General features: G+C 51.5%; 3 protein-coding genes across 4 annotated transcripts; 1 reads left to right on the top strand and 2 right to left on the bottom strand.

Annotated features, from left to right (window-relative positions):
* Positions 1 to 600: 600 nt before the first annotated feature.
* bfsp2 (beaded filament structural protein 2, phakinin) lies at positions 601 to 5,498 on the top strand. Of its 2 annotated transcripts, none has more exons than XM_047589950.1 (7): positions 601 to 1,085; positions 1,178 to 1,260; positions 2,582 to 2,738; positions 2,822 to 2,983; positions 3,056 to 3,184; positions 3,773 to 4,017; positions 5,301 to 5,498. In XM_047589950.1, exons 1-7 carry the CDS (start codon positions 648 to 650, stop codon positions 5,380 to 5,382), a joined length of 1,296 nt encoding a protein of 431 aa, XP_047445906.1. In that variant the 5' UTR covers positions 601 to 647; the 3' UTR covers positions 5,383 to 5,498. The 2 variants fall into 2 exon arrangements, with proteins under 2 accessions (XP_047445906.1, XP_047445907.1); XM_047589951.1 differs by having other exon boundaries at positions 602 to 1,085; positions 5,296 to 5,492.
* A 506-nt stretch (positions 5,499 to 6,004) lies between these two features.
* On the bottom strand, positions 6,005 to 13,831 carry klhl18 (kelch-like family member 18). The gene is made up of 10 exons (XM_047589876.1): positions 13,510 to 13,831; positions 12,963 to 13,093; positions 11,746 to 11,886; positions 9,971 to 10,169; positions 9,742 to 9,902; positions 9,526 to 9,662; positions 8,631 to 8,853; positions 7,784 to 7,888; positions 7,566 to 7,677; positions 6,005 to 7,207 (listed from the first exon to the last, which is right to left on the bottom strand). The coding sequence occupies exons 1-10, from the start codon at positions 13,696 to 13,698 to the stop codon at positions 6,821 to 6,823; spliced, it is 1,785 nt and encodes a 594-aa protein (XP_047445832.1). The 5' UTR covers positions 13,699 to 13,831; the 3' UTR covers positions 6,005 to 6,820.
* Positions 13,832 to 14,491: 660 nt separating this feature from the next.
* LOC125011057 (AFG3-like protein 2) lies at positions 14,492 to 20,665 on the bottom strand. Its single transcript, XM_047590053.1, has 17 exons — positions 20,439 to 20,665; positions 19,643 to 19,742; positions 19,511 to 19,567; positions 19,151 to 19,305; positions 18,872 to 19,021; positions 18,712 to 18,786; positions 18,509 to 18,633; positions 17,876 to 18,150; positions 17,404 to 17,552; positions 17,165 to 17,318; positions 16,988 to 17,095; positions 16,594 to 16,719; positions 16,267 to 16,377; positions 15,762 to 15,877; positions 15,325 to 15,525; positions 14,961 to 15,155; positions 14,492 to 14,874 (listed from the first exon to the last, which is right to left on the bottom strand). Exons 1-17 carry the CDS (start codon positions 20,517 to 20,519, stop codon positions 14,626 to 14,628), a joined length of 2,427 nt encoding a protein of 808 aa, XP_047446009.1. The 5' UTR covers positions 20,520 to 20,665; the 3' UTR covers positions 14,492 to 14,625.
* Positions 20,666 to 21,063: the final 398 nt, after the last annotated feature.

Genomic DNA, 21,063 nt, shown 5'->3' with positions numbered 1-21,063 from the left:
AGTGACACAACACAACAATAAGCTACAAGTGACACAACACAAGACCCGTATAACAGTGCACCAACAAACACCCCACTACAGCAAACTTTGAATATTTTCCTTCGTGTCTGAGACGAATCTCTAAACTTTACAGATGGTTCAGCTTTGATGAACCGACTCACAGCTTCAGTGAAACTAGGTTACGCTTGGTGACCTCCTGTTGTTGTTAAATCTGCTGCAGCTGCGTCGGCGTCGACCACATCGAGAACTTCCTGCACAGATTCAATCGAAACAATCTGTGACACACCGCCCCCCCCCCCCCCCCCCCCCCCGTCCCAAAGATACCAGGTTTATATGAGGTTTATCTCAGTGGGCAGAGCAGCTTGTGTGTCTGTGACTGTAGAAGCTCTTTGAGTATCAACAGGTAGAAAAACAAAACCATTTACCATCATCTAGAATCTGGTCACTGACTCAGTGTAGTGTGTCCACTATTATTATGTGTCCCCCAGTCCCTCCCCCGGTGCTGATGCAGCTAATTGTCCTGTGTGTCCCTGAGGACAAAGGCTGGGCCCAGGACAAAGGTTTCCATGTTTCCAGAAGTCCGTCCTCTGATAAATCCGAGCGGCTCGTGGTCTGACAGGTTTGACTGTGGCTTGACACCGAGCGTCATGCCTCTGCCCCGACATCGCTCATCCTTCCTGGGACAGTCGTCCTCGGAGCGCCCGGCCTCCGCCTCCTGTGGGAGGGTGGGCTCCGCCGGGACCACCGCCCCCCGTGGAGTTTTCGTGGGCTCGGCGCCCCCTCCGACCTCTGGCCTGGGGACCCGGGTGTCACGGAGGGCTCTGGGCATCAGCAGTGTCTTCCTCCAGGGGATGAGGAGCAGCGCGGCCCCCGTGATGCCCAGGGTCGGGGAGCGGGCGGCGGGTCACCGGGCGGCAGCAGCCGGTCTGAACAGCAGCCTCATGGAGTATCGGGACAAAGTCCGAGCCCTGGAGCAACTGAACCAGCAACTGGAGCAACAGATCCGCCTCAGCCTGGATAGGAAGGCTGCTAGCGCTGGAGCCTGGGGGCCTCTCCGGGGGGAGTGGGAGGAGGTCTACAGACAGGTAGGTGGTGGACGGGGGACCTTGGTGGGAGTTTCCTGGTGGCTGATGTGTGGGTGCTGATCTCAGTGCTGTGTTTTCCTATGCTCCTGTAGGTCAGTGAAGCCATCCTGGACAACGCTCGACTGATGCTGCAGACGGAGAACGTTCAGGCCAACGCTGAGGACTTCAAGGACAGGTCACACATCAACAACCCATCAATCACTCATCAATCACTCATCAATCACGCATCAATCACTCATCAATCACCCATCAATCACTCACCAATCACTCATCAATCACCCATCAATCACTCATCAATCACTCATCAATCACCCATCAATCTCCATCAATCACTCACCAATCATCACATCTCACTCAATCACCATCAATCACTATCAATCACCCATCAATCACTCACAATCACCATCTCACCATCAATCACTCATCAATCACCCATCAATCACTCACAATCACCATCAATCACTCATCATCAATCACTCATCAATCATCTCATCAATCACCACATCCAAATCACCTCATCATCACATCTCCATCAATCACTCATCAATCACTCACTAATCACCCATCAATCACTTATCAATCACCCATCAATCACTCATCAATCACCCATCAATCACTCACTAATCACCCATCAATCACTCATCAATCAATCATCAACCACTCATCAATCACCCATCAATCACTCACCAATCTCCTATCAATCACTCATCAATCACTCACTAATCACCCATCAATCACTCATCAATCGCTCACCAATCACTCATCAATCACCCATCAATCACCTATCAATCACTCATCAATCACTCACTAATCACCCATCAATCACTTATCAATCACCCATCAATCACTCATCAATCACCCATCAATCACTCACTAATCACCCATCAATCACTCATCAATCAATCATCAATCACTCATCAATCACCCATCAATCACTCACCAATCTCCTATCAATCACTCATCAATCACTCACTAATCACCCATCAATCACTCATCAATCACTCACCAATCTCCTATCAATCACTCATCAATCACTCATCAATCACCCATCAATCACTCACCAATCTCCTATCAATCACTCATCAATCACTCACTAATCACCCATCAATCACTTATCAATCACCATCAATCACTCATCAATCACCCATCAATCACTCACTAATCTCCTATCAATCACTCATCAATCACTCACTAATCACCCATCAATCACTTATCAATCACCCATCAATCACTCACTCATCACCCATCAATCGCCCATCAATCACACATCAATCACCCATCAATCACTCACTCATCACCCATCAATCGCCCATCAATCACACATCAATCACCCATCAATCACTCACTCATCACCCATCAATCGCCCATCAATCACACATCAATCACCCATCAATCTAACCAATTAATCAATGACAGGAAGAGGTCAGGAATGTGCAGCAGGAGGAGGAGGTGCAGTAATGAGGAGGTGCAGTAACGTGTAGCTCCTCCTCCTGCAGGTTTGAGAGTGAGCAGCCTTTCCGGAGGGCGGTGGAGGAGGAGGTCAGTTCTCTGTACCGAGTCATCGAGGAGGCAAATGTGACAAAGGCGGAGCTTGAGGAGCAGATGGAGGCCATGAGGGCGGAGCTACAGAGCCTGGAGCAGAACCACGAGCAGGTTTCACCAATGACAAGGCTCCACTGATCACATGACTCCACCCACAGCGTGGTCACGTGACCTGAGGCCTCCTCTCTGTGCAGGACGTGCGAGGCCTGTACAGCCAGATGACGGGGAGGGAGGTGGACGAACCCGACGCCCCCGTCGAGACCAGTCTGGACCAGATCCTCGCCTACATCCGGACCCACTGGGAGAAGGTGACGGAGAGGAACCGGGCCGAGGCCGTCAACTACCTGGACTGTAAGGTGAGTCAGCCCCACCCCAACACCTCCCCCAGGAGGAATGGGACAGGTGTGTGATCTGTGGGTGTCCTGCAGGAGGCGCAGTGTGTCAGCAGGGGGCGCAGCCCAGAGGAGGAGCAGGTGGAGGCGCTAAAGGCCGAATGCAACGATACCGGCTGTAAGATCCAGAGCCTCCAGGCCGAGACGGAGTCCATCAGAGCGCTGGTAACTAATTAATGGCCTGATTAATGGCTAATTAATGACTAATTAATAACGTGAGTAATGACTAATTAATAACTAATTAATAACGTGAGTAATGACTAATTAATAACTAATTAATAACGTGAGTAATGACTAATTAATAACTAATTAATAACATGAATAAGGAGTAATTAACGACTAATTAATAACATGATTAATGACTAATTAATAACTAATTAATAACGTGAATAATGACTAATTAACGTCTAATTAATAACATGATTAATGACTAATTAATAACTAATTAATAACTAATTAATAACTAATTAATAACATGAATAATGAGTAATTAACGACTAATTAATAACGTGAATAATGACTAATTAATAACTAATTAATAACATGATTAATGGCTAATTAATGACTAATTAATAACGTGAATAATGACTAATTAACGACTAATTAATAACATGATTAATAACTAATTAATAACTAATTAATAACTAATTAATAACATGAATAATGACTAATTAACGACTAATTAATAACGTGAATAATGACTAATTAACGACTAATTAATAACGTGATTATTAATAACCTGACTACCCGTAGAAGCGCGGTCTGGAGAGCTCTCTGAACGACGCCCTCCACTGGCGAGACATGGAGCAGCAGAACCTGGGCTCGGTGGTGTCGCGGCTGGAGGCGGAGCTAAACGATGTACGAGCTGAGATCGAACAACAACGCCGCGACTACGACACATTGCTTAGCAACAAGCTGCACCTGGAGCAGGAGATCAGTCTGTACCACGGCATCCTGGACGGAGAGGAGAGCCACTTCCTGTCGACCGACAACACACCGTGAGTAACCACGACAACCACAACAACAAGACCATGACACGACCACAACAACACGACGACAATTGATTGATAGATAGATTACTTTATTCACAAAGGGAAATTAGGTAATAACAACACAACCACAACAACAACAACACGACCACCACACAACAACAACACGATCACAACAGAACCACAACAACACGACCACAACACAATCACAGCACAGCCACAACAACAACACGATGACAACACAGCAACAACACGACCATGACACAACAACAACCCGACCACAACATGATCACAAAAACAACAAGATCACAATACAATCACAACACAACAACACAACCACAAAACGACCACGACACAAGAACAACACGACCACAACAAGACAACAACAACACAACCACAACAACAACATGACCACAACAACAACACAACAACACGACCATAGCACGGACACAACAACATGACCACGACATGATCACAAAAACAACAACAACAAGACCATGACACAATCACAACACAACCACAACAACACAGGTCACCACACAACAACAACACGACAACAACAACACGACCACTACACAACAACAACACGATCAAAACACAACCACAACAACACGATGACAACAACACAACCATAACACGACCACGACACACCAACTAAACGACCACAATCACAAGAACATGACGACCACAACAACGCAGCCACAACAACAACAACAAAACGACCACAACACGACCACAACACAAGCACGACACAACAACAACACAAACACAACAACACAACCACAACACGATCACAACAACGACAACACGACCACAACAACACAACCACAACACAAGCACGACACAACAACACAAACACAACAACACAACCACAACACGATCACAACAACGACAACACGACCACAACAACGTGACCACAACAGCAACACGACACAATCACAACACAACTGCAAGAACAACATGACCACAACAACACGACCACAACGCAACCACGACACAACAACAATAACAACAACATGACCATGACACGATCACAACACAACCACAACAACACGACATGACCACAACACGACCACAACACGCACGCAACACGACCACAACAACAATACCAACAACACAACAACAGCACAGCCACAACACGACACTGACAACATGACGACAACAGGCCAGAAACGCCAACACTGTGACTGTGGCCTGCAGCAGCAGCAGGACCTTGAACTCACCATGAGCTTCAGGTCATGTGACACCACCAACTACAACTAGAACCTACGTCCTTTACCCGTCCAGTTCAGGTCAGACACCAGAGCAGGTGGCAGCTGGTCCAGACCCCAGGATGGACCCCCCAGGACCATGATGGAGGAGGAGGTGGACTGATCCAGAGAGAACAGGTTCTGGAGGAACCTGAACCAGAGAACCCTCCAGTAAAGCTGTGAAGTTTGACTGTGTCTAAATAAAAACTTATTCAAATCCTCTCGGTCTGGGTTCATGTTGGCACCACTCCAGAGGTTCTGGTCCTGGTTCTGGTCCTGGTCCCGTGGAGAATCCTGAGATGATTGTGGTCGTTACTGGCGATTTATAAATAAACTGGTATCCATGGCAACCAGGGCTAAGACAGGTCGCTGATGAAACCAGAGTCCTTCAGAGACGTGGACGTGTCCTTTAATAAACCAGAGACGTGTCCTTTAATAAATCAGAGACGTGTCCTTTAATGAATCAGAGACGTGGACGTGTCCTTTAATAAACCAGAGACGTGTCCTTTAATAAACCAGAGACGTGTCTTTTTAATAAACCAGAGACGTGTCCTTTAATGAATCAGAGACGTGTCCTTTAATGAATCAGAGACGTGTCCTTTAATAAACCAGAGACGTGTCCTATAACAAGGTGTCTTTAAAACGGACGTGTCCTTTAATGAATCAGAGACGTGTCCTTTAATAAACCAGAGACGTGTCCTTTAATGAATCAGAGACGTGTCCTTTAATGAATCAGAGACGTGTCCTTTAATTGTAGAACATTTCATCTTTAATGATCCACAAAGACAGAAAACTAATAAATTAATCAAGAGTTAAGATCATATGTAAACATCAGCAGGTCACATGACTCACACCTGCAGAGGAAGACAGGACACCTGATGGCTGGGAACCAATCAGGGAGCTCTTCAGTCAGCTGACTCAGACGTCCAATCAGCAGAGAGTATTAACTTCACTATGACTCATCATATGATCAGTGGCAGAGACACAGTGACATGTGTCAGCAGGTGGCGCTAGCTGCACAGACGTGTCTAGAACCTTTAAACCCTCCTCCTCTCCCCGGCATGTCCTACATGTCCTACATGTCCTGCATGTCCTACATGTCCTACATGTCCTGCATGTCCTACATGTCCTACATGTCCTACATGAGCACAAGCTATCTCTGCCTGGTAGTTTTTATTCTTCCCTGACATGTTATTGTTTGTATATATCCTGTGCCCCTCATCGCTGTCGTCTTTATAAATAAAGCTTGAGTTGAGCTGAGTCACTTCCTGTCTCTGCGGTGGATCAGAACCGTCCGGAGAACCTGGTCCCAGAGAATCCATCAGAGTGGTCATCCTGTCTCAGCAGCAGCTTCGTTTCAATCAAGTACAAATCAACATTGAACATGAATCAGTCCACACTCGCGGTAATAGCACATCGCTAGCAGCTAGCCTGAGCAGCTAGCCCTACAGTCTCCCAGCGGCGTCGGTGTGAGCCCGGCCGTCGTACCGCCGTCGTACGCCACCAGAGGGCGCCGCCCGCAGCGTCAGTAATGCACCGGTCCTCGGCTGTGATGGGCGGGTTTAGGCCGGCTGCAGGGGGATGCAGCCCACGCCCACCCCCCCCTCGTGGCTGACCATGGGGGCCATGAAGGTCCAGCGGTTGGTGTCGGGGTTGTACATCTCCACTGAGCTGAGGTTGGACTGCCCGTCGTACCCCCCCACAGCGTAGAGGCGGCCCGACGTGGACACCAGCGACACTCGGCTGCGCCGCGTGCTCATGGCCACCAGGAGGCTCCACTGGCCCGAGGCCGAGCTGAACACCTCGGCGCCGCTCAGGAACCCGGAGCCGTCGTACCCCCCCGCCACGTACATGTGGCTGCCCAGAGCCCCCGCCCCATGGCGGCAGCGCTTGTTCAACATGGCCGCCGCAGGGTGCCAGCGGTTGGTGTGATGGTTGTAGTACTCCACCTGGGGGGGGGGCAAACATCCATCAGTGCTGTTCACCATCAGCTGACCAATCAGAGAACACCCCCCCTTTGTCAAGTCACTTCCTGTGTTATTGTTGCCAGGTAAAACCTCTGACCCCCCCCCCCGGAGTCACTGGTAGGACGGAGGGAGGAGACTTTAGGCTGTAGAGGACCTGTGATTGGTCCGTGATCATGTGACTCATTCACCTATTTCATCACCTACATGAGTTGAACTGAGCTGATCAGACGCCCCCTGGTGGACGCAACCGTTATCAGGACACGGTCACCTAGCAACAGCGACCTGACAAAGGGGAGGAGCCCTGTGATTGGAGGACAGTGATCAATCAGAAGACACTCACCGTGTTGAAGATCTGGAGACCGTCATGTCCTCCGGAGACAAAGATCCGTCCATCAAACACCGTCACACCAGCAGCACTACGACTCACGCTCATCTCCGTCACCACCGTCCACCTGCAGGGACACCAGGAGGGACACCATGTCTCCATGAGGGGACACCCTGTCTCCAGGTACAGACACTATGTCTCCAGTGAGGACATGATGTCCCCAGGTGTCTTACCTGTCCGTCTCTGGAGAGTAACACTCGACTGAGTTCAGAGACGATTTTCCATCGTAGCCACCACAGACGTAGATGTGTCCATCAATCACAACGGTTCCCATGGCGCTGAGGACGAGACACAGTATTAATCAGAGTATTACTCAGAGTATTAATCAGAGTATTAATCATTAATCAGAGTATTAATCAGAGTATTAATCAGAGTATTAATCATTAATCAGAGTATTAATCAGAGTATTAATCATTAATCAGAGTATTAATCAGAGTATTAATCATTAATCAGAGTATTAATCATTAATCAGAGTATTAATCAGAGTATTAATCATTAATCAGAGTATTAATCAGAGTATTAATCATTAATCAGAGTATTAATCAGAGTATTAATCATTAATCACAGTATTAACCAGAGTATTAATCATTAATCAGAGTATTAATCAGAGTATTAATCATTAATCACAGTATTAATCAGAGTATTAATCATTAATCATCAGAGTATATTAATCAAGTTAGAGTATATGACTCATTAATCAGAGTATTAATCACAGAGTATATACAGTTAATCAGAGTATTAATCTAATGTTTTTAATCAGAGTATTAATCAGAGTATTAATCAGAGTATTAATCATTAATCAGAGTATTAATCAGAGTATTAATCACTATAATCACAGTTAATCTAATCAGATTCAGAGTATTATCATTAATCAATATTAATCAGAGATATATTAATCAGTATTATCATAATCAGAGTTAGTATTAATCAGAGTATTAATTCAAGTTAGTATTAAATTCATTAATCAGAGTATTAATCAGAGTATTAATCAGAGTATTAATCAGTATTATTAGTACTGACCTCCGCTGGCTGTTCATACTCGACACTCGTGTCCAACTGTCTGTCTCTGGGTTGTAAACCTCCACCGTGCTCAGTCGTGATTGGCCGTCATATCCACCAATGGCGTACAGCAGCCCGTTAACCACGGCCACGCCCACCCTGCTGCGCGCCGTCCTCATTGGCTGACAGCGCTCCCAGAAGTTCCCGATTGGATCGAACACCTCGACCACGTTTAAGGAATCTCCTGCAGGAGACGAAACATCATGAAGAGAACAGAGGACAGAAAACAGGTGAGGACAGGTGAGGGCAGGTGAGGACAGGTGAGGACAGGTGAGGGCAGGTGAAGACAGGTGAGGACAGAGGACAGAAAACAGGTGAGGACAGGCGAGGGCAGGTGAGGACAGATGAGGACAGGTGAAGACAGGTGAGGACAGGTGAGGACTGGTGAGGGCAGGTGAGGACAGGTGAGGGCAGGTGAGGGCAGGTAAGGACAGGTGAAGACAGGGGAGGACAGGTGAGGACGGAGGACAGAAAACAGGTGAAGACAGGTGAGGACAGGTGAGGGCAGGTGAGGGCAGGTAAGGACAGGTGAAGACAGGGGAGGACAGGTGAGGACAGGTGAGGGCAGGTGAGGGCAGGTGAGGACAGGTGAAGACAGGGGAGGACAGGTGAGGACAGGTGAGGGCAGGTGAGGGCAGGGGAGGACAGGTGAGGACAGGTGAGGGCAGGTAAGGACAGGTGAAGACAGGGGAGGACATGTGAGGACAGGTGAGGGCAGGTAAGGACAGTGAAGACAGGAGGCAGGTGTGAGGGAGGCAGGTGAGGACAGGTGAGGACAGGTGAGGGCAGGTGAGGGCAGGTAAGGACAGGTGAAGACAGGGGAGGACAGGTGAGGACAGGTGAGGGCAGGTGGTACCTGAACTGTTAAGTCCTCCCACTGCGTAGATAAGTCCTGTGATGGACGTGCAGCACCTCTGTCTGGTTTTGAAGGCGGGAAGGTGAGGACGACGCTCCGGCATCAGGTGGAAATCTTTGGCTTCATCCACCAAATCCCTGAAGAACGAGACGGGATCAGAAAAGATCAACATCCTGGTCTTTACCTGAGGAACCAGAGCCGCCGGTTCCGTCTCACCTGCACTTGTGGCAGCAGCGAACGAGGTCGTCCTGCTGGACCCGGTCCGACAGGAACTGAGGTCGACACAGAGGCAGTCGGATCTTTGACAGCAGCTCTGGAAGGACGGTTTGTCTCCGGTCCCGGTCATGATGGACCCAGGCCAAGACCGCCTCGAACACCTGTCCAGGTACACACAGTCAACACACCTGTCCAGGTAGAATTCCCTCAGGTGTGCGTGGCGTCTTACCTGCTCCTCAGCCTTCACGTTGAGCTCGTCACAGCCGACCAGCTCCAGAACCTCCTCTGTCCTCAGACCCAGAAACTCCTCGGACAGGGACACGTCCACAAAGTGCTGGTGGAGGAAGCTGTTGGCCGAGTCGTACAGCGTCGTGCACATCATCGTCTCCGCGAACTGTCGCACGCCCAGACAGTTCTTAGGATGTAACCTGGACCCAGGAACAACCCAGAAATCTCATCTGATGTTGGTATCAAGACCCAAGACCACCATGTGGTCCAGACCCTCTGAAACCCCCTAACCCAGACCCAGACCCAGACCCAGACCCAGACCCAGACCCAAACCCTTCCACCCAACAGCTCCATTCTCTAACCAAACCCTCTCTGGTATTTTAAACCTGTCTTTCTCTGTGCTCCTTGATGATTTATGTTTATTGATCTCATGCTCATAATTACACTGTTATATTATATAAGTGTTATATTTGTTACATGTTTGAACAAACTAGTGACGCTACTGGTTCATACAGTTATTAAGTAAATAAGTAATTCACTACATTTATATCTGATTATTTGTTTAAGAAAATAGGAAAGAAATGTTTAAGTGAAGTGACGACAACATTCAGGAAAAAGCCTCAGTTCTTTAGTTTTACTGGTTAAAGTCTCATCTACAGCGTCTTACACTGGTCATGTGACTCCAGAGGGTCACACAGGAGACACAGTCTGAGTGTACTGAGCACGTGCAGTGGCGGTGTGTACTGAGCACGTGCAGTGGCGGTGTGTACTGAGCATGTGCAGTGGTGGTGTGTACTGAGCACGTGCAGTGGCGGTGTGTACTGAGCATGTGCAGTGGCGGTGCAGTGGCGGTGTGTACTGAGCATATGCAGTGGCGGTGCAGTGACGGTGTGTACTGAGCATGTGCAGTGGTGGTGTGTACTGAGCACGTGCAGTGGCGGTGAGTACTGAGCATGTGCAGTGGTGGTGTGTACTGAGCACGTGCAGTGGCGGTGTGTACTGAGCACGTGCAGTGGCAGTGTGTACTGAGTATGTGCAGTGGCGGTGCAGTGGCGGTGTGTACTGAGCATGTGCAGTGGCGGTGCAGTGACGGTGTGTACTGAGCCTGTGCAGTGGCGGTGAGTACTGAGGCTGCGCAGTGGCGGTGTGTACTGAGCATGTGCAGTGGCGGTGTGTACTGAGCACGTGCAGTGGCGGTGTGTACTGAGCATGTGCAGTGGCGGTGTGTACTGAGCATGTGCAGTGGCGGTGCAGTGGCGGTGTGTACTGAGCATGTGCAGTGGCGGTGCAGTGACGGTGTGTACTGAGCATGTGCAGTGGCGGTGTGTACTGAGCCTGTGCAGTGGCGGTGAGTACTGAGGCTGCGCAGTGGCGGTGTGTACTGAGCATGTGCAGTGGCGGTGTGTACTGAGCACGTGCAGTGGCGGTGTGTACTGAGGCTGTGCAGTGGCGGTGTGTACTGAGGCTGTGCAGTGGCGGTGTGTACTGAGCCTGTGCAGTGGCGGTGAGTACTGAGGCTGCGCAGTGGCGGTGTGTACTGAGCATGTGCAGTGGCGGTGTGTACTGAGCATGTGCAGTGGCGGTGTGTACTGAGGCTGTGCAGTGGCAGTGTGTACTGAGGCTGTGCAGTGGTGGTGTGTAATGGGGCTGTGCAGTGGCGGTGTGTACTGAGGCTGTGCAGTGGCGGTGTGTACTGAGGCTGTGCAGTGGCGGTGTGTACTGAGGCTGTGCAGTGGTGGTGTGTACTGAGGCTGTGCAGTGGCGGTGTGTACTGACCTCTCCTGCAGGAAGGAGCAGCAGGCGTCTTTAACGTTCTGCAGCTGCAGGAAACTGGAACCAATCAGGAGCGACTGGACGTTCTGCTGGTCGATGGCGACGTGGCCACTGTAGGCGAAGTTTATCAGAGCCTCTAGAGCACTGAAACACAGGGAAACAGGGTCAGGATCAGGGTCTGGATCAGGGTCTGGATCAGGGTCTGGGTCTGGGTCAGGGTCTGGGTCAGGGTCTGGGTCTGGGTCTGGGTCAGGGTCTGGGTCAGGGTCTGGGTCAGGGTCAGGGTCAGGGTCTGGGTCAGGGTCTGGGTCGTCAGTCAGGGTCAGGTCGGGTCTGGGTCTCTCGGGTAGGGTCAGGGTCGGTGGTCAGGTCTGGGTCAGGGTCTTCAGGGTCGGTCTGGGTCTGGGATCAGTGGTCAGGGTCATGGGTCAGGTCGGTCTGGAACGGGTCAGGGTCGTAGGTTGGGTCGTGGTCAGGGGTCAGGGTCAGGGTCTGGATCAGGGTCTGGGTCTGGGTCTGGGTCTGGATCAGGGTCAGGGTCAGGGTCAGGGTCTGGGTCTGGGTCTGGATCAGGGTCAGGGTCAGGGTCTGGGTCTGGGTCTGGGTCAGATTCAGGTGAACATCAACTCCCACCATGAGAATGAACCATCTGATGATGATTGTGAGAAACACTGATGACGTTCTACACGTTCTAAACGTTCTAAACGTTCTAAACGTTCTAGACCAGGGGTGTCAAACTCATTTTGGTTCAGGAGCCACATTCAGCCCAATGTGATGTGAGGGGGCCGGACCAGTAACACAATATTACCTGGTAAATAACAACAATTCCTAATGTTTCCCTTTGCTTTCGTGCAAAGTACGGCTACAAGTAACGAACAACATTACATTTCTGAAGAAGTGCAACGTCTTATTTTATCAAAAAAATTTCAGCTAATATCTTCAGTGTAATTTTTGCAAATTCATCCCACGGCCAGAATGGACCCTCTGATGGGCCGGGTTTGGCCCCCGGGCCTTATGTTTGACACCCCTGTTCTAGACGTTCGTTCTAGACGTACTACAGTGGTCTACAAACCCATCTACAGCGGGTTCTCCCATCTAGACCGCTGTAGAACGTGTAGAACGTGTAGTCCACCCCCCCCCCAGAGGAACCAGAATGTGTTTATGGTCAGGGTGGAAACACGCTTCCTGGTCCTGGTCCAGACCGGTTCCTCGGTTCTTACCTGGGGTCCATGCCCTGCATCAGGATCTCGTCCTGTTTACACTCCACCATGTCGTTGGTGAACATGGCGTGGAAGTACGGGATGGAGGCCGCCAGCACGATCCGGTGGGCACTGAACTTATGGTCCCCCACCTGCACACAAGACCGGGTTACTGAGGACCTGCTCTCACCTGGACCCTGGTCTCATGTAGACCCTGTCCTCACCTAGACTCTGGTCTCACCTGGACCCTGCTCTCACCTAGACTCTGGTCTCACGTAGACCCTGTCCTCACCTGGACCCTGGTCTAATGTAGACCTGTCTTCACCTGGACCCTGTCTCACCTGGACCCTGGTCTCACCTGGTCTACACCGAGGCCGTGTACAGGTAGACTGTTGTTGTCCTGAGTGACCGGGGACCAGCCGATTTTCATCTGATAATCAGCTGATAATCGGCTGGAGGTCAAAGGTCACTATAATCCGTTCTTAGCCTGTTAGCATGTTGTTAGCAGCGGCTAACTAGCTTCGTTAGCTCGCAGGCTAACTGACGCTTCGAACGCCGTCAGTTTTACCTTGAGCGTGACGTCACAGAGTTTCCCCTGACGTCGGATCTCTTCCATGACGACATAGCCTCGTGCGGGCAGGTCGTGTACTGAGAAATGAACCAAATCCTCGAGCTCTTCGCACAGGACGTCACCCATCGTCAGCACGAGCAGAGCGCGAAGCGGACTGAGCCCTCCGAGCCGCCGTAGTACGCCCATGGCGCAGGCGTCAAGGCAGCCGCCAGGAACACGGACGCTTCCTGTCACCGCCTTCAAATTAAAACACTTCCGCTCCAAACGCCCTCATTCAACTCATAAAAAGTAATATACTTAATGTACCAATAACAAGATTACATGGGATTAAGATATAAAAATATCGATTTCTGGTCATTTCAACATATTCAACTTGGTTTGTTTCTTCAGAATAAAAAGAATCAGTTCTTGATTAATAACTTGATTAATAACTTCGCAAATCCATTTTTGCCAGAGAAGAGGTGTTGTTCTTGGTTTTAACGTCTGAATCCGTTCTTCTTCTTCTGTGGTTATAATGTCTGAACCCGTTCTTCTTCTTCTGTGGTTTATATGTCTGAACCTGTTCTTCTTCTTCTTCTGTGGTTATAATGTCTGAACCCGTTCTTCTTCTTCTGAGGTTTATATGTCTGAACCTCTTCTTCTTCTTCTGTGGTTATAATGTCGAACTGTCTTCTGTGTTAAACATCTGTTCTTCTTCTTCTGGTTATAGTCTGACTCTTCTCTCTCTGTGGTTATAGTAATGTTTTTGGAACCCGTTCTTCTTCTTCTGAGGTTTATATGTCTGAACCTCTTCTTCTTCTTCTGTGGTTATAATGTCTAAACCTGTTCTTCTTCTGTGGTTATAACGTCTGAACCTCTTCTTCTTCTGTGGTTATAACATCTGAACCCGTTCTTCTTCTTCTGTGGTTATAACGTCTGAACCTGTTCTTCTTCTGTGGTGTAAATGTGTCTTGGTGTTATTTACTGACTGGAGCCTCTGTTAACCTTGTTTAATTTAATCTTTATTTGAACACAGACAGTTTATTTCGTTCACATCATCTTACATGTTTACATCGAGGAGTCAGACCAGTAACTGATGGAGCAGCGGGTGCTGATGGTTCTGGGTCTACGGGTCTAGAAGGGCATCCCTCCAGAGATCTGCCGGGCCACCTGCTCGTCTGGGCTCTCGTCCCGGTCCGTCCGGTCCCTCCGGTCCTGGTTCCAGTCCTTCAGTCCCTCCGGTAGCGTTGTGTCCTCGTCCTCGCCGCCCGTCCCCTCCACAAACTCCTCGTACGTTGACTTCTCGGCAAACGGCCGCTTCCCCAGCAGCTCCACCATGTCGCTCTTATCCAGGACCTCCTTCTCCAGGAGCCGCTGGGCCACCTGAACCAGAACCAGAACACACTCAGAACCTGGCTCCACTTTGGAGCCGCGGACCAGCCGGTCCAGACCAGACTGGAGCTCAGTACCTTCTCCACCTCGGCCTTCTTGTCCGTCAGCAGCGTCTGGGTTCTGAGGTAGGCCTCGCTGATCAGGGTCCGGACCTCGGAGTCGATGAGTCGGGCCGTGGCTTCGCTGTACGGCTTCTCCAGAACCATCTCACCCTGGCGGGGCAGGTCGAAGGACACCTGGCCCACCTTAGCGTTCATCCCGAACTGGACGATCTGCAGGAGGCGGAGTAGAGCCAGGAGAACATCACGGCCTGGACCAGGACCTGGTCAGAACCTGATGCTCTGTGTGACCCCTGAGTGACCCCTGTGTGACCTCTGACCTCTGCCTGACCTCTGAGTGACCTCTGAGTGACCCCTGCGTGACCCCTGAGTGACCTCTGACCTGGGCGTAGGCGCTCTGCGTGACCTTCCTCAGGTCGTCCTGGGCGCCGGTGGTGATGCGGCTGAAGAAGATCTCCTCAGAGACGCGTCCCCCCAGAGTCATACACATCCGGTCCATCAGCTGCTCCTTGGTGTACAGGTACTGCTCCCTGGGCAGGTACTGAGCGTAGCCCAGGCCCCGCCCCCTGGGGATGATGGACACCTGCACAGGTAACATCATCATCATCATCTGAGGCCGTACTTCACTTTAACCTCTATAGGGTCATAAGGAACCATATGTGGTAACGTGGTTCCTGGTTCCTCTCAGTGAGGTTTAGTGTCATGTGGTTTTCATTGAGCCAATCAGAGAAGATCCAGGAACCATCATCAGGTCTAATCCGGGTCCTGTAAAGGGTTAAAGGGTTAATAATGGATCTAGGACCTGGTCCTGGTTCAGACCTTCAGCAGAGGGTCGGCATGTTCCAGGAACCATCCGGCCACAGCGTGACCCGCCTCGTGGTACGCCACCGTCTTCTTCTCCTCCGGCTGCAGAACCTGGGTCTTCTTCTCCAGACCTCCGACACAAACAGGAAGAGAAACCTTCAGAGTCTGGACCAGGACCAGGACCAGGTCCAGGACCAGGACCAGGACCAGGACCAGGACCAGGACCAGGATCAGGATCAGGACCAGGACCAGGACCAGGACCAGGTCCAGGACCAGGTCCAGGTCCAGGTCCAGGACCAGGACCAGGACCAGGACCAGGACCAGGATCAGACACGTCTGAGCTATGAGCAACACTCACAGTCCTTACATCAACGCAGCAGTCTGACCTGATGGTCCACATCTGGTTCTGGCTGAGTGGTCTAAGTGTGGTTCTGGTTCTGGTTCTGGCTGAGTGGTCTGAGTCTGGTTCTGGCTGAGTGGTCTAAGTGTGGTTCTGGTTCTGGTTCTGGCTGTGTCTCACCTCCGATGACTCTCTCGATGGCCTGCTCAAAGTGTTTCTGGTTTATGGCGTCTGAAAGATGGCGGGCGGCGATCAGAGCCGCCTCGTTACAAACGTTGGCGATGTCGGCACCTGAAGGACAGAACAGACGGGTTATTACTTCACCACAGGTTCTCTGGTCTGCTCTGGTCTGCTCTGGTCTGGTCTGGTCTGGTCTGGTCCGGTCCGGTCTGGTCTGGTCCGGTCCGGTCTGGTCTGGTCCTGGTCTGGTCCTGGTCTGGTCTGGTCCTGGTCTGGTCTGGTCCTGTAGACCCCCGCCCCCCATGCTTCCCTCAGGACACGGTTTACCTGAGAATCCAGGTGTGAGGGCGGCCATCTTCTTGGCCAGAGCGTCCTTGTCCATCTCAGCCTCCAGCTTCAGAGGACGCAGGTGGACTTTAAAGATGGACGCCCGTCCCTTGATGTCTGGGGGACCTGGGAGACAGCAGAGCGTCATCAAACTGTCCTCTGAGGACACGACCCGTGGACATGGCCGAGTCACATGCCCCTTTTCTGGAACTGGTCCCTAACATCTGGAGTCCGGTCCACAGCTGGTGGTTCCACCTTCATGTTTCATCTCACAACGTTCACATTGTTCAGGTGCAACAATAGTACTAATGTCTGAATGTCTCTAAACTGTCTCCTGTCTCCATGGACTGAATACAGCCTCACTTAGGAATGGAAAGGTCTCAAAGTGTCTCACCGATGTAGATCTGCCTGTCGAAGCGTCCCGGTCTCATCAGAGCCGGGTCCAGGATGTCCGGTCTGTTGGTTCCGGCCAGAACCACCACGTTGGTGGCGGTGTTGAACCCTGAAGGACAGAGAGGAGTGAGACGTCCCGTCCCCGGCTGGTTTGAGGACAGATCAGCTGACTACCCACCGTCCATCTCCACCAGCAGCTGGTTCAGGGTGTTCTCCTGCTCGCTCTGTCCCCCAAAGTTCCCCCGTCCTCTCTTGCGCCCGACGGCGTCGATCTCGTCGATGAACAGGATGCAGGGCGCGTTCTTCCTCGCCATCACGAACAGATCTCTGACCTGCACAGGAAGTGACATCATCACAGCTCCACCGCTAAGCCCCGCCTCCTCTCCTGAAGTCATGTGACCAGACGCCGGCGCTCACCCTGGCGGGGCCGACGCCCACAAACATCTCCAGGAACTCGGAGCCGTTGACGGTGATGAACGGCACGTTGGCCTCGCCGGCCGTGGCCTTGGCCAGGAGCGTCTTCCCCGTCCCTGGGGGGCCGGTACCAGAAGGCCCCAGCACAACCCACCACCAGCCATGGCTCACTTCTCAGACACAGACAGGGCCAGGACCAGGACCAGGACCAGGACCAGGACCAGGGCCAGGACCAGGGCCAGGGCCAGGGCCAGGGCCAGGGCCAGGACCAGGGCCAGGGCCAGGGCCAGGACCAGGACCAGGACCAGGACCAGGACGCCCTCTAGAGGGGCCTTGTGGACTTAAAGGTGTTTCTGTAGTTCTTCAGTTCTTAGTGACGTCCCTGGTTGGAACGCTGTCCTGCTCCATGTCTGAGGAAGCTAATTAGCATTGATGCTATAATCAAGCATATTTACATATTTACCCCCCCCCCTCACCTTAGGGATCTTGGCCCCCAGGTCCTGGTACTGTTTCGGATTCTTTAGGAAGTTGACGAACTCCATGATCTCCAGCTTGGCCTCCTCGCATCCCGCCACGTCTTTGAACTTCACATCGATCTCGTCCTTCAGGATCTTGGCGGTGGTCTCGCTGACGCTGAACAGCCCCCCCATGCCCCTGCCGGGGCGCCCCCCCCCTGCCGGCCCCCTCCGCAGCATGAACAGCAGGAAGCTGATGATGAGCACGGTGGGGAGCATGCTCAGTAGGAAGGTGCTGAAAGAGACGAGACGCCTTAAAGCTCCCTGGGACACCTGAGACAGACCTGTCCACCAAGACCGGCATTAGGGCCAGGTCCGGGTCTGGATCTGAGTCTGGGTCCGGGTCTGGGTCTGAGTCTGGGTCTGGGTCTAGGTCTAGGTCTAGGTCTAGGTCCAGGTCCCGGTCCGGGTCCAGGTCCGTGTCCAGGTCCAGGTCTAGGTCCGTGTCCAGGTCCAAATCTGGGTCTGGGTCTGGGTCTGGGTCTAGGTCTAGGTCTGGGTCTAGGTCCAGGTCCAGGTCCAGGTCCGGATTTGGGTCTGGGTCCAGGTCCGGATTTGGGTCTGGGTCCAGGTCCAGGTCCAGGTCTCCTCACCCGTCGCTCTCCGCGGAGTAAACCACCGGAACCCGGTTCTCCCCCTCGATGCCGAGCTCGTACTGCGCCGTCTCCAGGTTCCTCTCGAACGTGTCCACGCTGCCGATGTTGAACCAGACGTACTGCTGCAAGACACGTCCCGACACACGTCAACACCGGGACAACGAGGCGTCACGGCAACGCTGGTGGACAGACAGACTCACCCCGTCCATCGGCGTCTTCCCCGCAGAGAACACCACCTTCACGTAGCGCTTGTTCATGACCTCCAGCCGGTCCACCTGAACACAGACACAATGACACACTCAGGACCAGGCGTAGTCCTGGGGACCAGGGACCAGGACCAGGACCAGGTGTTGTCCTCACCACTCCTTTGGACAGGTAGTTGTTGACGAAGTCTTTCCAGGTGACCTCCCGTCCTCTGTCCCTGAAGAGGAAGTAGGTGAATGTGATGGAGAAGGCCAAGCCGCTCAGCACGTAGATCCAGAACTCCCTGTTGTCCCACGGGACGTCCCCCTGAGGCGCAGGAGAGACAGGTGAGAGACAGGTGAGAGACGCAGGAGAGACAGGTGAGAGACGCCTTGACAAGTAACACACCTCAGTCCTGACCCCCCCTTCCTCCCCCCTTCCTCCCCCCACACTGACCTTCTGCAGGCGGCTGTGCCAGTTAGACTCCTTACGACCACCATGCTTTCCTCCTCCTCCTGCTCCAACTCCTCCTCCTCCTCCTCCTCCTCCTCCTTCACCTCCTCCTCCTCCTCCTTCTCCTGATGCTCTTTGAGTGTTGGCAGGTTTAGATTCTGAAATGAGACAATGGTCAAAACCTGATAACAACAAAATCTATCATGACACAACGACAGTTTAGAGGAACTGACAGATGAGACAGATGAGACAGATGGGACAGGTGAGACAGGTGAGACAGGTGGGACAGATGGGACAGATGGGTCAGGTGGGACAGGTGGGACAGGTGGGACAGGTGGGACGAGGACGTCAGCTGGTTTGTACCTTTGGCTTCAGCTTCAGAGTTTTTTTTTTGAGCGTCTGGAAAATATTTTTCGAACCCTGAGGAGACAAAACAGGAGACAGGTGAGACAGGTGAGACGGGTGAGACGGGGACGTCCTGGACCAATCAGATACCTTTGGGGGGTCTGGAGCTGAGACACCTGTAGGACTGCAGCAAGTCTCTCAGCAGGTTCTGTCCTCTGTCCACCTGTCTCAGCGCATTAGAGGACATCACCTGACCAGGACACAGAGGACACACCTGGATTAAGCCTGTCCCACAGCTGGACGCGTCAACATGTCAAACAAAACCCAAGGCTCCAGAACCAGAACCAGAACCAGACCGACCTCTGGGCTGAAAACGTTCCTGTCTAATAATGTTTAATCATCTTTCTGCACCGTCTCAAATGGACATGGACAGGTCTGTCCACGTCCAAGGTGTCCTCACACATCATGTCTCTGCATCATTTACACGTGAATATCAGAAAATACCAAAGTCTCACTGCTTCAGAAATCTTTCCCAGGTTAGATATCAAACACAAACACATTGTCCTCACCCGTGGGACATCTGTCCTCACATGTGGGACATCTGTCCTCATGGGGAGGAAAGGTGGACAAAGGTCACAACTTTTCTAAGAAATTATGTTTTTGATATGGAAAAATGATTAAAAAAGAAACACACCAACCAAACCAACACCATAAAATAATAAAATAAAGATAAAGGTACAATAAGAGAGGGGTCTTGACTTGTCTGGAGTCTAAAAGTCTGAATAAAGTCTGAATAAAGTCTGAATAAAGTGTCCCCCGCGCCGCCCCGGCCTCGTCCCCGGCCTCGTCCCCGGCTCAGAGCTCCCTGTCGGCGGCTTGTTGTGGCCGCGGTCACGGTTAGCATGTTAGCTTGTTAGCTTGTTATGTTAGCTCGTCCTCCACCCACCGTCCTGGCCGGAGCGGAGGACTGGAGCGGCCGGAACAGGCCCCTGCAGCGGGCCGACAGGCGCAGGTACCGGTGAGCCATCCTCCGGGCAGGACGCAGCTAAACGCGGAGCTAAACGCGGACCAGGTTCAAGGCTGAGCTTCTGTCATTGACTGTAAACACTGTTTACATCAGCTCCGTCATGCGCCGCCATCTTTACTCCGCTCTTCTTCTACGCCTCTAATGTTTAATGCGACGACTGCGCCCCCTGCCGAGACCTCACACACACATATATACACACACAAACACACACACACACAGAAACACACACACACACACACACACACACACACACACACACACACACACAACACACACACACACACACACACACACACACACACACACACACACACACATATACACACACACACACACACACAAACAAACACACACACACACACACACAACACACACACACACACACATGCATATACACACGCACACACACACACACAGACACACACACACACACACACACACACACAGACAGACACACACACACACTCTCACACACACACACACACACACACCCCCCCCCATAGTGAGGATACGAGGTGGGAGAAAATGAGATAATATTAAATGT

The sequence above is a fragment of the Mugil cephalus genome, chromosome 7 (genome assembly GCF_022458985.1).
Source record: "Mugil cephalus isolate CIBA_MC_2020 chromosome 7, CIBA_Mcephalus_1.1, whole genome shotgun sequence".
Taxonomy (NCBI): Eukaryota; Metazoa; Chordata; class Actinopteri; order Mugiliformes; family Mugilidae; genus Mugil; species Mugil cephalus.
Note: the sequence above shows the minus strand (reverse complement) of the source record. Positions and strands in the feature narration are given on the sequence as shown.